The sequence below is a fragment of the Spea bombifrons genome, chromosome 13, assembly GCF_027358695.1.
Source record: "Spea bombifrons isolate aSpeBom1 chromosome 13, aSpeBom1.2.pri, whole genome shotgun sequence".
Taxonomy (NCBI): domain Eukaryota; kingdom Metazoa; phylum Chordata; class Amphibia; order Anura; family Pelobatidae; genus Spea; species Spea bombifrons.
This window is the reverse complement of record NC_071099.1, coordinates 3741578-3759023: the sequence shown is the minus strand read 5'-3', so window position 1 is coordinate 3759023 and position 17446 is coordinate 3741578. Positions and strand designations below refer to the sequence as shown.

At 38.8% G+C, this 17446-nt stretch overlaps 1 protein-coding gene across 2 annotated transcripts in view; it reads left to right on the top strand.

Moving 5' to 3' along the window:
- SLC12A5 (solute carrier family 12 member 5) overlaps positions 1-13312 on the top strand; it is a 50944-nt gene extending 37632 nt beyond the window's left edge. Inside the window, exons 20-26 of one of the 2 annotated variants that reach the window (XM_053453757.1) lie at positions 2430-2561; positions 3721-3828; positions 4472-4594; positions 4701-4897; positions 8951-8965; positions 10661-10794; positions 12512-13312. In XM_053453757.1, coding sequence (XP_053309732.1) covers positions 2430-2561; positions 3721-3828; positions 4472-4594; positions 4701-4897; positions 8951-8965; positions 10661-10794; positions 12512-12603 — 801 coding nt within the window. In that variant the 3' untranslated portion in view covers positions 12604-13312. The remainder of the gene's footprint in view (positions 1-2429; positions 2562-3720; positions 3829-4471; positions 4595-4700; positions 4898-8950; positions 8966-10660; positions 10795-12511) is intronic. The other variant, XM_053453758.1, reaches the window with a different exon arrangement.
- Positions 13313-17446: the final 4134 nt, after the last annotated feature.

The window sequence follows — 17446 nt, the reverse complement described above, 5'->3', positions numbered from 1 at the left end:
TGAAAATGAGTAGATCCCTGGGTCTTCCCATAGAAAGCTTACTAAAAACAAACAAGTGAATATTAACATATGCTTTCAGAGATTCAGTAAAAAAAAAGACATTGCATTGTATCTATATGTATGAAATAAATATATTTTAAATGGTTAACCCTAGCTTAAGTACTGCTAATCTTGGAAAATTGCCTTGGTTTTTTTTTCTTCAAAATATCAAAATTATTTTCACAATTATGCCAGAATTTTACAAAAGCAGCTTTTACTTTAAAAGCAGTAAATAACTCAATTTTCAATAGAGAGTATTATAGAGAATATTAACTAGAACCCTTGTGTTATGTGGTCTGAAAATTGGTATCCTTTAGTACATCTCTTACTGCTCTATTAGCATCCTGCCTTTCCTGATTAGCTCAGAAGTACAACGACGGCATCATCATATATATATAGAGCAGGTCAACTGCAAAAAGTAAAGTGCATCACAGAAGATACACCTTATATCCTAAAAAATAATTGGATGGGAAATAACCAAAATTATTTTTCAAAAGTGTGTCATCAGTGATACTTGACGTAAGTAGTCTAAACTAAAACACGGAAGCGCAACACAGGACTTTAATGGTGTAGTATTTAATATATACGAAGTACTCCCCCCCCAGTGTCCCAAAGGGCTACTTACAGGAAGCCTGAATGTAAAATAAAAGGAGAAATCCTCGAAGCCGGCGTGTGAATGTAATCCCTCAGTCTGTATCAACACATCAGTTACCATAAATAACACAGTATGAGAAGATGATAAACATATAAACATTGGAAGTAATATTGATGCTATGAATTATTTCCTCCCACTGAAGAACAGCTAAATTACCATGCTGAGATGGTGTGGGAAATGATGATATTTAGACTATATTTTGGGATAGGGTGGAATTTTACCCCCTACCAGCTGGCACTTTCTCCTCTTAAGCTTATTTGTGCTGCCACGTTCAGCACCCTTCTTTTTTTTTTTTTTTCAAGTTTATTCTTCATATTCAAAATTACATAAATACCAACTCAAAAACATATACTAAAATCCAAAAATCTACAAGGGTTCAGTACCAGCACCCTTCTTCTTTATCTTTTGGTATACATGTCTACATTATATATATGCCTCCAACGTCTTCTGTTATATCTGTTCCCTTATTTCTTGTTATATCCCATTATTTCTCCACCGTTAGTGCCTTCGTTCCTCCTAATTTAATACTCCATTTCTCCTCTTAACATATTTTATTTCCTCCCTACCCTCATTCTTGTTATACAACTACCTGCTGTCTCTCTGCTACTGTGCCTTGGTTTGATTGCTTTTTCATCAGCTGCTTCCATTTCCTATCCCTCTCTTCTCCTTTGACCATTATGAGTCCGTGTTATCTACTATAGTTAAAAATAACAAGCATGTACCAAGGTAATCAGGAACAGATAAGTACAAATAACAACAGGAGTCAGTGCACATTCACGCTCTCTAAAAATCAATGTTCATTATTAACCGTAGTGGGCTAGCTTCTCATACTTTGCGGGCAAATTATGGAACTAAAATGGGATGCTGTCATGTGAAACTAAGCCAGCTTATATTATAGAAGATTTAGTTCTAAGGAATGAGCAGCTATTTTACATTTTGTTTGAATCTCCAGTAATAAGTAGCCTATTATCTTTTCTTCCTTCTCTGTTCTCTCTAATGCTAAAGTCTAAATGCAGTGTGGCAGTTATAGTACCTCTACATTTACAAAGCCACTTTAAAGCTAATTTATTATTGCATTCAGTATATGATGTTATACGATGTTGTTCGCCATATACACCATATAGACAAAAGTATTGGGACACCTGGCCGTTACACCAACTTTGATGACATTGCATATTAAATAGGTAGACATATGCAGTTGCCCCCCCTTTGCAGCTATAACAAATCTTCCGGGACGGCTTTCCACAAGATTTTGCAGAGTTTCTGTGGGAATTGCTGTCCGTTCATCCAGTAGAGTATTTGTGAGGTCAGGCACTGATGCTGGATGAGAAGGTCAGGCTCGCAATCTCTGTTCCAGTTTGTCCCAAAGGTGTTCGATGGGATTGAGGTCAGGGCTCTGTGCGGCCAGTCAAGCTCTTCCACACCAAACTTATCCAACCGTGTCTTTATGGACCTAGCTGTATGTACTGGGGCGCAGTCATGCTGGAATAGACAAAGCATAGCATTGTCCAAAATGTCCTTTTCAGCATACCAAGACAAATGTGAAATGTGCAAAGTTTTCAATGCACCTTAATATATCCTAAATGTAATCTATTTGTTATATAATTATTTACATTTTTAGTTTACTTTCTTTGACAAAAAATCTAGAGAGGTCGCTTAAACATCCTGGGCACAACATTTCAAGGCCTAAAATTACCCTATGTGCTGTTGACATGAAACTTTGCACCGCACACAGGTCTGGAAAAGATGCACAATGAGGATTTTTACAGTAGCTCAAATGGATGACAACAGTATCCAGATGAAGAAAGATCTGACCACGTTCCTGTATCATTTAAGAATTACTGCTGAAATAGAAGTGGTGGAAATGGTGAGTCAACTTCAAGTTCTTTAGGATCACAGGTTGGCACAGAATGACACATGGCTCCTGCCATTGTTGGCCCTTTATAAGGAATAATAATTTAAGGGAGTTGAAACCACAACTCTCCTGCAAAGATTTCTACCGACAATATTTAAATCCAAATTTGGTTTGCAGTTTTGTGTATTGGGTGTCTCCATACAAGTTAAGTCACTCAGGTTCTTTATATGGCCTAATTGCAGTCAAATACTGTTGGTCTAATATTGGACTGAGGGCAGCATAACTGGCTAATGTAATGTAATATTTTTAATACAGTGGGAGAATGTATTGTGGAAAACTATAACAATAACAATAATCAGTTACAAGAAAAGATCAAATCGTGTCTCAGAAGAAGTCATACCTGCCCATGGACATTCAGTCCATTAGCAGAGGCTAACAGTAGTCTTGGTTAGAACGGAACAGACATATGCCCCCATGGATGACGCCCTAACTATTGTACATAGTTTGGGTAGTCCAATCTGTGTTGAAAAACCTGTGTTCTTTTTGAGGTGTCTTAAGGAAAGGCAAAAAAAGAATCACATTCTAACATTTAGAAAATTGCTGGCAAATACCATCCATTACTGGAAATGTTAACAGCCGGGAAAGGTAAATTAATTAGAGTTAAGCATGGTCGATGTTCAGGAGTTCTAAATTACTTGGGATTGTGCTTTATGTTATTAATGTTTGACTTTCCAAATCCCATTTGCTGGTTACAGATACAACTCTTATTACGTCTGCTTGATATTGCTGCACAAACCATAAATTGGTGTGAAAAACATAGTGTATTCATCAAAGCGGGAGTTTGTTGTAGAGTTGCAGCTACACCTTTATTATGTGTCATTAATGGACAATACTTTTGAGCTTTTCCTGGTACTCCAACTTTTAATCCCACTAAAGAGGTTGGCCAGTCATTATACATAATAAAGATGATGTGTTGATATCATAACTCTCCTGCAAACTCCTGCTGCAGTGAATAAACTCCAATATGTTGTTTTATATTTTAGAAACAGCCACTTTGGCAAATATTTTGTTCCACTAGTATTATATGTTTATCCAACGACACACATAAACAATAAATGACTGTATATAGAAGCTAATGCAGTGCAAAATTGATAAAATGTTCTGTTTTTAGCATGACAGTGATATCTCAGCTTACACCTATGAGAAGACTCTGGTCATGGAACAGAGATCCCAAATCCTGAAGCAGATGCACCTTACTAAAACTGAACGCGAGAGGGAGGTAAATGAATAAATAAAAATGAGAGTGGCATAAATAAAACCAGGGTAGGTACTATGAATAGCAAAGTAAAAATGGATAACATTGGTAACAGTGGCACCGGACATTAATACCATATGGAGAACTTACTTGTGGTCAGGAATGGCCTTAATTCTGAGGAGGCCCTGGGTACCTCTTATTGTTGGGCCTCATACATACTATACATTTTATGCATTAGGGCAGATAATACACATTGATGTAATATCATAAAGCCTTGTTGTTTTATAGGGAGCACTCGCCCTAACTCATCATAAGAAGAAACTATGGCTGCATTTGACACATCACGTGCATGTATAAATATTTTATACAGTATATTTGTGTGTCTGTATACCAGTTATATTTTTTTCTGATCATACAATGTATTTGTTGTTTTTAAAAAAATAAATGGGTCAGCTGTATGCACGATAATGTTTGGATAGGAGGATAGAGATGTAAGGTGGTGCAGAGTTGTTGAGGGCTCTATAGGTCAGGGTCAGAAGTTTAAATTTGATTCTGGAGGGTATGGGGAGCCAATGAAGTAACTGGCATAGTGGGGCAGCGGATGGGGTACGGCCCTACTTGCGGTTTAATCGCAATCACTATGCAGACATACTTTCATGTTATACAGATACAAAGCATCACAGATGAGTCCCGTGGATCAATCAGACGTAAGAACCCATCTAATTCTCGGCTGCACCTGAGCGTGCCAGAGGAGCAGGTAGGAGAATGTGAAGAAAAGGCAGAAGAAGAGGTAATTCCAACACCTTCATGATCCACAGCAATCTGTTCTCATTTTTATATAAGTACATGTGTTTTGTTTTCTTTACTTCCCTAATCACCTCATCCTATATCTTCAGGTACAGCTAATACATGATAAAAATGCAACAGAGTTTTCAGTTAGGGAGTCTCTTGGAGACTCTCCAGCAGAGGAGCCAGAGACGACTCAAGAAAAAGTACACCTAACCTGGACAAAGGACAAATTTACAGCCGACAAAAACAAAAGCAAAAGTCCCAGTACTCCAGAAGCGATAAAAGATTTCTTCAATATGAAACCGTATGTATAGGAAACCGTAATACATTTCTTAAAATTCTTAAGATGTATAATTCATTATGTCATAGATAGATGGGAGTTTTGTGGATGTTCCAATCTCTTTTCAAAATTACTCTTTATTAGACTCCATGGGCATATTAAAAGAGAAGTAAATAATGTCTGATGTTTTTCTTTTTTTAAATAACAGCTATGTCATTTAATATGCACTTGATTTTTCTAAAAGTTCTTGTGGCTATGCAGTACATGCATCGCACTATGCAAACATGCATCCTGGGAACTGGAGGGCTCACTGCCAATTCCTAATGGATGAGGTCATCAGGTTCCAGTGACAGAAAGGGCACAAAACTATGTAAACCTCTCACAAGGCATGAAGGAGATGTACATTTTTTTTATTATTTTCTTTACTAATAACTCCAGGTTATTGGTTTGAATGTGTGTATATATATATAATGATTATTGTTGACCTTATTTGCATGCGCCCACCCAGAATCCCTTGTGGTTGTGGCAGCACCATAAGATTTCTGAGGGAAAAACAAGCCTTCTGGCTTGTCTGGTGTCTGTAGATGAGTGTTTAATAATACTTCTACTACCCTCTTATATATAAATATATATATAAAATTCACAATAAGCAGGCACTCTAGGGACTTGTACTCGTACGTAGATATTAGATCATTTATTCAGGTTAACAGAACTAGATCTTAATAAAGGTCCATTAGCCAGACCGAAACCTCTGATGAACTGAATAAATTGTCTAATGATAGTGTGCTTTTTAGAGATTATTATTTGTTGGCTGCGCTGCCAGAGGGGTTATGAGCTTTTGTTTTTGAATCAAGACTGAGTGATATATTATTTAGACAGTTTTCAAGTATGTCCTTGAATATATTTATTTTAAGAAAGTATTTAAAACAATTGTTAACGTGAAGTGTTACACATATTGCTTAGAATTTTTGTTGATTTTATATAATAAATTGTGAGGAGTAATATGGACATTTTATTTTCAATAACTTCAGAAATGTAAGACAGATGTGAATGCTATACATTGTTTGTATATGAGTATTTAGAAGGGCTCTCTTTGATGACCACTTGTGGATCAGTGGTTCTTCTTATTATATTTTATTGTTTTATATAGCGCCATCAAATTCCGTAGCGCTGTACAATGGGTGGACAGGACATAACAAGTAGTATGTAACATAATTTGACTTACAGAGACAACAGGTGAGGAGGGCCCTGCTCAAACGAGCTTACAGTCTAGAGGGATTTAGGGTGTATTACACAAAAGGTAAAAGGTAAAAGTGCCGTTGTTAGGGATGGACCAGCCACACTAGTAAAATTTTTGCAGGGGAGGGACTGGGGAAGGTGAGCTAAAGGAGTATGGGAGGGCGTTAGTGTGCTATTTTGTAAGCATCCTTAAAGAAGTGGGTCTTGAGGGATTTTTTGAAGAAATAAATGCAGGGGGAGAGACAGACCGGGGAGGGCATTCCAGAGGATAGGGACAGCCCTTAAGAAATCTTGTAAGCGGGCATGAGAGCTAGAAATCAAAGGAGAGGATAGAAGGAGATCGTTGGATGAGCGGAGAGACCGGTGAGGAGTGTATTAAGAGATGAGAGAGAGGAGATGTAGGCAAGGGAACTGCTATGAATGGTTTTGAAAGTAAGAGTCAGAGGAGAGAGGTGTTAGTGAAGTGATGGGAGAGGAAGATAATTCTGGCAGCAACATCCATGGTGGATTGTAGAGGGGTGAGACGGTTGAGAGTGAGATCAGCTAAGACGGAATTACAATAATCAAGGCGGGAGATAATAAGGGTTGCTGTGTTAGGAAGAGACAGATGTGGGCAATGTTTTTAAGATGGAGACAGCAGTTTTTAGAGACAGACTGGATGTGGGGGTGAACAAAAGGTCGGAGTCAAGGGTGACACCAAGACAGCGGGCATGAGGAGACGGGGAGATGATGGCACCATTAACACTGAGGGAAACTGATGGGGAATCTTGGCGTTGGAGGGAGGATGAGAAGTTGGGTTTTGGAGAGATTGAGTTTGAGGAAACGTGCAGACATCCAGGTAGAGACAGAAGCGAGACAGTTACACGATATAAGACAGAAGGAGAGAGATCAGGAGAGGATAGATAGATTTGGGTGTAATCAGCATACAGGTGTTATTGAAAGCCAAAGGATGAGATTAGTTTGCCAAGTGTGGAAGTGTAAAGAGAGAACAGAAGGGATCCTAGGACTGAGCCTTGGGGTACCCCGACTGAGAGAGGGAGGGGAGGGGAAGTGTTACTGGAGACAGAGACACTGAAGGTACGATCAGAGAGGTAGGAAGTGAACCAGGAGAGAACAGTGTCACGGAGACCAAAAGCATGAAGACTTTGAAGGAGAAGAGGGTGGTCCACAGTGTCAAAAGCAGCAGAAAGGTCCAGTAAGGTTAGCAGTATGGAGTAGTGGCCCTTGGATTTTGCAGTGAGTAGGTCATTTGTAACTTTAGTAAGGGCGGTCTCAGTAGAATGTTGAGGGCGAAAACCAGGTTGAAGAGGGTCAACTAGGGAGTTGGAATCAGGAAACTTAGTTAATTGGGTATAAACAATTCTTTCAAGAAGCATAGAGGTGAGAGGAAGTAGAGAGATGGGATAATGCAAGAGAGGTAAGAGCAAATACTCCTATTCCAAACTATTAGCCTTGTAATACCCTTGACTTGTTTTTGAAGTGCACATAGCACCCCAAGGTCTCCTCTAACCTAAACATATAAAGCAGGGCTGCTAGCAACCTCAGGGGTCATTGACAGACCATGTTTTCCTTGCAGTATATTATCAGGCACTGCTTTGGAGCATGCAGCGTGAAGTTAATTGATTGATTGCCTGTTAATTAGAGAATAATAGTCTGGCAGAACAGCAGCCTCAGGGACAGCTTTGAACTAGAAAAGCAAAGTTAAATTAAACAGTACATTCAGTTCATAATTTGGATAGTAGATTCAATTTCTTATAGTTTATAATGAGGGAAAGCTGAGGAAACTCTATAAAGATAGCAAACAGTAGAAATACAAAAAAATATACTATGTCTCCTAAACCAGAAAGCCAGATATCCCTGGCATTGTGTATTGTGTACATTTGCATTCAAATTAACTATAGTATCTACTATCACCTGCCCCCTGTAACAATCAATTGGCTTAGAGCTCACTATCATTACTCTCTCTTATGAAAGATGTCACAACCTCCACCTCTTAATACCAACTTCTTTGTTTCAACAGATTGTAATCTTGCGAGCAGGGCTCTCTTCACCTAATGTATCGGTTTGTCTTAGTCTGTGAACTCTAGTCTGGTCTTGTCATACCCCTTGAATATATATATATATATGCGTAAATTGTTGACGCTATATAAATAAAAGATAATATTAACAGTTATTAAGAAGTAAATCTACTGGTTATAATTTCGGACCAGATTATGTATATTCACATCATTACTTTATAGATCTCAGGTTCTTGTTTCCTGTCCAGCTTGGACCTGTGACTGATGAGTTATGAGCCACTGATTGAGGGTATTATTTAATATACAGAGATAATTAGCAATGCAGCACAAAGGGAAAACTCATCCCTTCTTGGAGATGTATCTGGGCTGGTTATACCCTTCATAATGCAAAGTTAATTATTCATCTTACTTAAAATTGTTTTTAGTGAATAAACTACATACATTTTTAATAAAACGCTAAAACTGACTGCAATAACAGAAAAAAAACCATATATTATTTTCCGAATAATTGTAATTTTCTGCAGGAACTTGTATGGTTGCTCATTCTGCTTTCCCTGGATAAGTATAGCTTAGACGTAACGTAGTTTGCAATTGAAGTACACATCGTTTTTACCAATTATACTGTATCATGATGCACAATGTCAAGAAAACCTAACGTAGTGGTCAGCTTAAAGCAACACAGATACATGATGGAATGTATTTTTAAATCAATTTATCATTTTAAATTTATGTTTGAAACAAAATGCTGATGAAGAAAAGCTAGTTTTAAGGCATGTGCTTCCTAACCTCATTTTTGTTTTTCTTTTCTTGCATCATGAAGTGAGTGGGAGAACTTGTAAGTCTTTGTCTTACTGGTATACTCTGGGAAAGGGTGGGATCATGTGATATGCTGTTGACATTTCAAGAGAAGTTAAATATGATATATATTAAACCATGAGTTAAAAGTTATGATAATAAAAAATCCAGCCACAGGAGGACGATTCAGTTCTGTGCCCCTGAACAGTTGCTGTATGGTTTGTGAAAAGGCAAGGTGGTACATTTACAATATTTTTCATTGTTATCGCTTAGAGCCCCTATAGTTGCGTAATTACAATTTAGGATTCCACTTTCTACCTTAATATGATGTTCTCTGTATTTGCAAGTTCACTGTATGCCACATTATGATCCATTTTGGTTAGTTTGGTTTCGTAAAGGCATGCAAGTCCAAGGCTTAAATTACATTGGTCAAGGAATGTTGTGGAAGGCATGTTTTTAAATGGAAATTGGATAGAAGCACTGGTCTTGAAATGGACCAAAAACGATTCCGACACATTTTTAGTTTAATTTTTAGTCCATTTTTTTCGGACAATGACGTTCGTTGATTTGGTTGAAATTCTGACGGCTTTTCCCATCCAAGGTAGAAGGAAAACTATACACTCACTGAATAAATCCCTAAACAAGAAGAGGGGCTCACAGTGCCCAAACTAATTAATTGCACATTCTTGTGTTAAAATTACAATATATATAATATACAATATTATAATAATCCTGCTGTGAGTACAGTTTCAGTGAATTGGTAGGGGCCAATGCTTGATCTATCTTCCCTGTTCCTACTCATATTGTCGATTGAGGTGCATGTCTCCCAACGCCTTCGCCACCATTACATGAGATCTTTGGCACTGAATTAAACACCTAGATCTTTCAAAGGGATTTAACCACAAGTATTGCTCATTTTTTGTTCTGCAGAGAGAATATGTATTCAGCTTTTTTATTATGCTTCTTCATGAATAATAAAGTAGTTTTCATGAGTCTTGATAATCTATATTTATAACATTTGTTATGGTAGGAAATGTAACCCAAGATTTTACTGATTCACATTAAAAAAATAATGTATTTTTTTCTGCATTTAAGCATTTTGGGTTTTTCTAATTTAATGTTTTTGTTCGTTGGGACCTGTTATGGTCATTTGTGTTAGGATTGAAGTTGCGTTAGAATGTTTTTCCTGTCTTACTTTTATATTTTTTTTCTGTTTAAATCCATAAAGAAATTATACATTATTCTAATTCATATTCCAACCCTATGTTGAAGAAGGTCACAAGACCCCCCCTCAACACATAAACTTTAATGAAGACTATTTTATATATGATATGTGAGCTCTGAAAAACATACAAGGATATTAAAATAAAGGCACCCTTTCACAACCTCAGTTCTGTTCTATGAGGTGCGGATTGCCAGATGTACAGCCAGTTCACTGCAGCTGGGCTCCATAGAAATCTTCCTAGATGAACTATCTGTTTCTTACTGCTCCACATTTTTGATTCCTCTTTATTATTTGCTCATGACAGTTTTATGTCAAATTATTACATTTTATTAAAATATATTATGCACGTGTAAGACTTGCTAAGGCAAATTCCATGGATCTAGTGTGGCAAACACAACTTCTTTCCGGCCCTCACTGATATCGCTATCTATGCATTGTACGTAAAGCGGTTAATTAAATAGATGTTTCTGATTTTGTTAAATGTTCAACTGCTCTTTTTTAACTTCTCAGAAACCAGTCAAACGTTCGTAGGATGCACACAGCTGTGAAACTGAATGAGGTCATCGTCAAAAAGTCTCGTGATGCAAAATTGGTTCTTCTAAATATGCCTGGACCACCTCGAAATCGGAAGGGTGATGAGAATTGTATCCTTTTCAGAGCTATAATAATAGATGGATATGTGTTAGCTTGTGCTTCTCTTCTTATATGTGCACTTTTCTTGTCCGTGTCCAGTGCTGTTTTTTACGCTTCAGAAAGCAATTTTCATTTGAGTATGTTGGTAATTGAAATAGTATAATTTTGATATGGCTGGCTGGTTTGAAATAACAATATTGATTTAATAGCAAGTGTGTGCAATGTATGAAGCCCGCTGCACTATATTGGGTATCATGGATTTGTGTTGTCAGCCAGAGGTAAATTATTTACCCATATTTTGTTTGAATGGGCACTCTAGCAATCATACTTTAATGCATATGAGTGCCTATTGTTCCCTATAAAAGACATCCACTTAATAGGGCACATATTCAAGAAAAGAAAAAACAGTTACCGTATATTCCGGCGTATAAAACGACTTTTTAACCCCAAAAAATCTTCTTAAAAGTGGGGGGTCGTCTTATACGCCGGGTACTTACCAAGCCGGAGGTTCCCACGAAGCCACCAATCTCTCTAATCACTACGCGCCGGCTATTGATGCCGAGCGCAGGGATGCCGTCATGTCCCGGCGCCCGGCATCAATTGCCGGCGCGTAGTGATGAGGGAGCAGGGAAGCCCGAGGTCTGGCACTTGAGACCTCGGCTTCCCTGCTCTCTAATCACTAGGCGCCGGCTATTGATGCCGAGCGCAGGGATGACGTCATGTCCCGGCGCTCGGCATCAATTGCCGGCGCGTAGTGATTAGAGAGCAGGGAAGCCGAGGTCTGAAGTGCCAGACCTCGGGCTCCCACAACTGGATGGAAGAAAGAAGACAGAAGATAAGGTAAGAGATGGGGAGAAAGGGAGAGGGGAGGGAAAGGGGGGAGAAATATATATATATATATATATATATATATATATATATATATATACACACACACACACACTGGTGTGTGTGTATATATATATATATATATATATATATATATATATATATATACTGGTGTGTGTGTGTATATATATATATATATATATATACATACGTGTGTGTGTGTGTGTATATATATATATATATACATATACATATACATGTGTGTGTAAAGGCAGGGGTGTGTGGTGAGGGCAGTGTATAAATGTGTATGTATGGACAGGCATATGTGTAGATATATATATAGATATATATATTATATATGTGTGTGTGTGTAAGGGCAGTGCATGTATGTATATGTCAGCAAATCAACCAGCAAATCACCGGTAAGATACATCGCTTGCCGTGATTGGCTGGTTGTTGTACGCTGGGTAGAGGGGTAGTCTTATACGGCGAGTATAGTCCAAACTCTATATTTGGACTGTAAAAGTTGGGGGTCGTCTTATACGCCCAGTCGTCTTATACGCCGGAATATACGGTATATAGTGTAGTATAATATTTTATTTACATTCACAAGGGATGACTTGTAAAGGTTCTTCAATAAATACCTGTAGACCCTGATACGGTGAACTGAGGGCAATATGTCCGTGCTTGCGGTGATGTCATCGACCCAATCATCCAATCGGAGGAGAGGACATTACCACAAGCGTCGTCTTTTTGCCCTCACGTGCACTCATCACAGGCAAGTGAATAAGTATACCAGTCCTGAATATTCATTATTTGTTGGTCAGGTTGAATGGGCCGTGTGTTGCGTATGGAGTGTTGATGCTTCTGTTTCCATTCCTTAGCTAACACTGTGTACAGATATGGAATTTTTAGAAGTACTCACAGAGCACTTGGATCGGGTCATGTTAGTTCGTGGTGGAGGGCGTGAGGTTATCACCATCTACTCCTGAAGAGCAAAAACTGGATGAAGTTTTTGTTGCACTCAGCAGGAGCCTTCAACCTCTCTCCTCACATCCTACAGGCATCCAGGAAATTTTTCAGAGAGAGTTGGGAGGCATGTGATTAGTGCTCATAAACTTCACTTGCTTCCACCATTTCCCTTACAATGCCCTTACATGTGAACTGCAGCACCAGATCTTCCATTCCAGCACAAGTGCAACTGTTCCTCATGTCTTCATCAGAGAGATGCTGATGAAGTTTACATACATAAAGTCTACATACGTTTCTTAAACTGAGCCGCACTGCTTAAGATGCTACCAATACTGGCCCCTTTGTGCATCCTGTGATCCACTGTTACACCAATCTCTCCCTGACACAGACTTGGAGAATACTTAGGTTGTACTGGCAGAAATCAGGGTAATGGTTTGGGTTTTTTCTTTACATCCTTACCCATTGATGAGAAAGACCAGCTTCATCATTTCAGGCACTGGTATGACAAGTTAAGGGAGAGAGGGGTGTATTCACCAGCATGCTTATCGTTAAAATTGTTCCTCTCTCTATGCTCTTTTCTTGAGTGCCACAATCTTCTCCTCGGCTTCAGTATGTTTCTCCTGACAGTACTTGTGGAAACAGCTAAGTGAGCATAAATGTTTACTCTATCCGGACTGCATATAAAATAATGGAAGAACAAAAGCTAGAAGATGCTGAAAAGCGCTTTGGGGGAAAAAAGAAGAAAAATGCAGCGTATGGAACTGTGATAAGGACCTGTAAAAAAAAAAAAGGAATCAAATTAAGCAAGACCTGTTCGTCTCTTAAGAATATGTCTGATGCCGAGGAGTATGTTGCAATAATAATCTGATGCAAAAGTAAAAAAACAAAAAAAAAAACACATAAAAAGGGAAAACTAATTAGGAACTCGAGTCTGCCTTTAATACATCCCTTTGTTTCCTAGGCTGCCCTCTGATCAGGAGCTGTGCCAGCAGAATGATACACAGTGAGGACACCAACTTTGTAAATGGGCCATTGGGCCCCTGTTTTGTGTTGTTTATTTAAATAGAGCATCAGTGGCAGGGAACCACACTGCACCCGCCAGAGACTATGAGCTGCTGCCATTCTCTCACTCTTGTCTCAATGCATGATCTAGGATAGAGACAACTTATGTACCAATCACCTCATGCTGTACCTCAGTCACCCTTGTTTTTGCAGTGGTTTTGTGCTTATTTTTTCTACATTAACTTATTTGCCCATAACACGTCTAGCAAATCTAGAAGTAGCAGTGATCGGATTGATAGCTGTTTAGTTAAAGGTGTGTGTGATAAAATTATCTGTGACATTGTTTACTGGAGAATTATTAAAACTGAATACAATTGGTATCGTGCATGTATGTTTGGACCTCACCTATTTCCCCTTTAGATGTTTGAAAGAGATAGAGTGCCACTTCTACAGAAACTGGTCCTCCAGCCAAGGAGCACTACAGGATGAATTCAGTAGCAGTAACCCAGTAGCTTTCTAAATAGTAGATTAAAAAAAAAAACAGTCTATTAGGCCTATGGTTGTAGGTGGGGGGCAGCAGCAAACTTGGGGCAGATCAACTTATTAAGCTATCAGGCTCTCCAGCAAACTACTGCTAGTCCCAAACAGGTCTATTTACACTGCCGGTACTGTCACAGAGGCATATTGTATATGGCACCAAGTGTTCTACTTAGGCAGAGCGCTGAGATATACGGTAATATCATGTCATGGGACATAGTAGAGAAGTAGGACCTGGAAAGTGGCAAGGGAGCTGTCCCCATTCAGGTCTAGAGCAGGACCCAGCAAGTTGTTGCCCCCCCCCCCAGCCATTTCAATGCTGTATCACTAGCATAACTTAACGTAAATGCCATAAAATAAACCACTAAAATATTATATCCTCATGTTAACTAAACATGCATCCTTAAAATAGTGGAGGACTATTTTGAAATTAGTGTATTACACACAGGACTTAAGTGGTGGCTCCTACAGCAGTACTGGAGTTAACTTTAAAAAAATATATATACTGAACCAATGGTGTATTTTTGTGTTTTGCTGTTGTGTTGAAAGTTCTTTTTTTCTTAGTAGTCCATTTGCAGTGTATGGAATGAGTAATTCACCAGTCCCGCATGCTTGTGATAATCGCAAATTCTCAGTGAAGCTACTGTGTAAAGAAAGCATGCTGTGATTCATGTAATCATGCACTTCACCATCTACAGGGGATGAGGCAGGGGTGCATGACACCATCAGGGACAGCCAGTGTGTTCAGGTGGCCTGGCTGGTTGAGATTTGCATGTGAACAACAAAGTGTCCCCTTGGTTTTTGTTAATTGTTCCTTGAAGTGCCTCTTAAAGAGTGAAAAACTGGCTCTCTCCTTGCTCGTATAGTGTAGATGATAAACAAAACCCTACAATGCAGGCAACATTAATACAACATTTATACCACCGCTCCTTGTATCAGGCTGTTTATGCAAAGATCTGGTATAAAATACATTTGGTATTATAGCCTGTGTTAGAATGGTATATATAGTTAACGATTTACACACTTAGTGCAGGTTTTTGGGACAGCTTTAAGTGTCTATTAAACACACTTACTACAATACTGCCTACATAGCCAACAGATAACGTTTGGAAAAAGGAATAAAGATGTGTGCGCTGCTTAAAATATATACAAATATTTAGGACTAATAAGCAGGTACACTGAGTGTTGTTTATTATTAGTGGAGCACTTGGGATGCTAGAACTTGCTTATGCACATGCTAAGTCTCTGTATTTGTGGTTAAGGTTGGAACGCACACATTCTTGCTTCTATGCAGACATATCAGGGACCTTTAAAAAGAAAAAATATTTTAGTAACCATTTTATCACCTTTGAAAGTAAGTAGGACAAGGAGGAGTGGGCTTTCCTCGACCATTAGCGCCAACTAGAGTCGACAATGGGAAGAGCAGTATTTCTGCTCCAAAACCTTCCAGTACGTCTATGCTGCTAATGAGCATGCCATGTGTCACTTTTTTCTTTTCAGGGGAGGGGCTAGGAACTTGATTATTAATATGGCAGCTTAGTTTGGGAAGATGGTGACCTAAACAGTGAATTTAGAGTTCCAAGTTGCACTACAAGAGTCAGAACTGTCTCTGGCTAACAGCTGACTTTCCATAAAAGAAGGATTCCCAAAAGCTTCAAGTTTCCTACTGAACTCACGTTTGTGCCATTTGTGCAATATATACATATATTTATATTATATATATATAATTACAGATGTTATGTAAATTCCCACACCCAACTCCAAACCAGAAAACCCTATAGCACTATATGTTTTATGTACTACCCAGTGACTTATTGTGTAGTATTTATTTAGGCCTCTAGCTACTGATATGCTTTAATCTTTTGTTCATAAAAAAAAAAAAAAGTATAGATAGGTTTACCCCATGTACAGATTACCGTTATAAACCAAATGAAACACTGCTATATCCGGCTGCTTTTTGTTTGTGTAACTCTTCTGTACTGAAATAGTTTCATGTTTTGTGCAGTTATCTCATGTGTAGTTTTTACTGTGGTTGATTGCTACCTACCTTACTCATTATATAGCTTTAATGTGCAGATTTTATTTGTTTTGAGACTCCTGTCAGCACAAAATGCAATAAAATTAAGTTTATTACACCCTTTCACTGTTGTGTTAGGTTCTGACTCGGGGAAGCACATTTTATAGCCATATTACAATATTAGAGAATCGGTAAAATATGGGTGTCAACAAACAGGCAAATGCCACAATGCTGTCCTGGTTCAAATGATAAAGTTGCTGTTCCACTGTAGTACATTACGTGGATTTAGCAGATGGTCTTTTCTTCTGTTACCTGAAGGCTTACTTTTACAACTTAAGGAGCTTTTACAATTCCTATAGCAAAACTTAAAGTTTCTGAAGTCATATCGCACGCTAATTTAGCATCTGACAAAAAATTACCAAGGAGCTATAAAAACAAGCATTCCTGACCACAGTATCGGTGAAACAAATCTCTGGTACGCCTCTCTCTTGTAGTCCCGCAAGGCTGCCTTCGCGTTGCTCCCTCATGGGACACGCATCCCAGTGCAAGTCCTCTACTGTAGAGAACATTGGAGTACAGCGAACTAATTATCATGTTCAAGAAACCAGTTTAAGATGATGTGAGCTTTGTGACATGGTGCATTATCCTGCTAGTCGTAGCCATCAGAAGATGGGTCATAAAGAGATGGACATGGTCGGCAACAATACTCAGGTAGGTTGTTGCGTTTAAACGATGCTCAATTGGTACTAAGGGGCCCAAAAAGTACACCACCACCTGTCTGATACAAGGCAGGATGGATCCATGCTTTCATGTTGTTTACGCCAAAATCTGAGCCTGCCATCTGAATGTCGCAGTTGGAATCGAGACTCATCAGACCACGCAACGTTCTTCCGGTCTTCCATTGTCCAATTCTGGTGAGCCTATGCGAATTGAAGCCTGTTTCCTGTTCGTAGCGGACAGGAGTGGCACCTAGCCTAGTCTTCTGCTGCTGTGCCCCATCTGCTAAAAGGTTCGACATGTTGCGCCTTCAGAGATGGTATTCTGCATGCCTTGGTTGTAACGAGCGGTTGGATTTAAGTTGTCGTTGCCTTTCTATCACCTTGAAACAGTCTTCCCCTTCTCCTCTGAGGTCTGACATCAACAAGGCATTTTCGTCCACACAATTACTACTCACTGCATATTTTCTCCTTTTTCAGTTTCTGAAATAGTGACCAGACCAGCCATCTGGCACCAACAACCATGCCACTTTCAAAGTCACTTAAATCCCTTTCTTCCCCATTTTGATGCTCAGTTTGAACTTCAGCAAG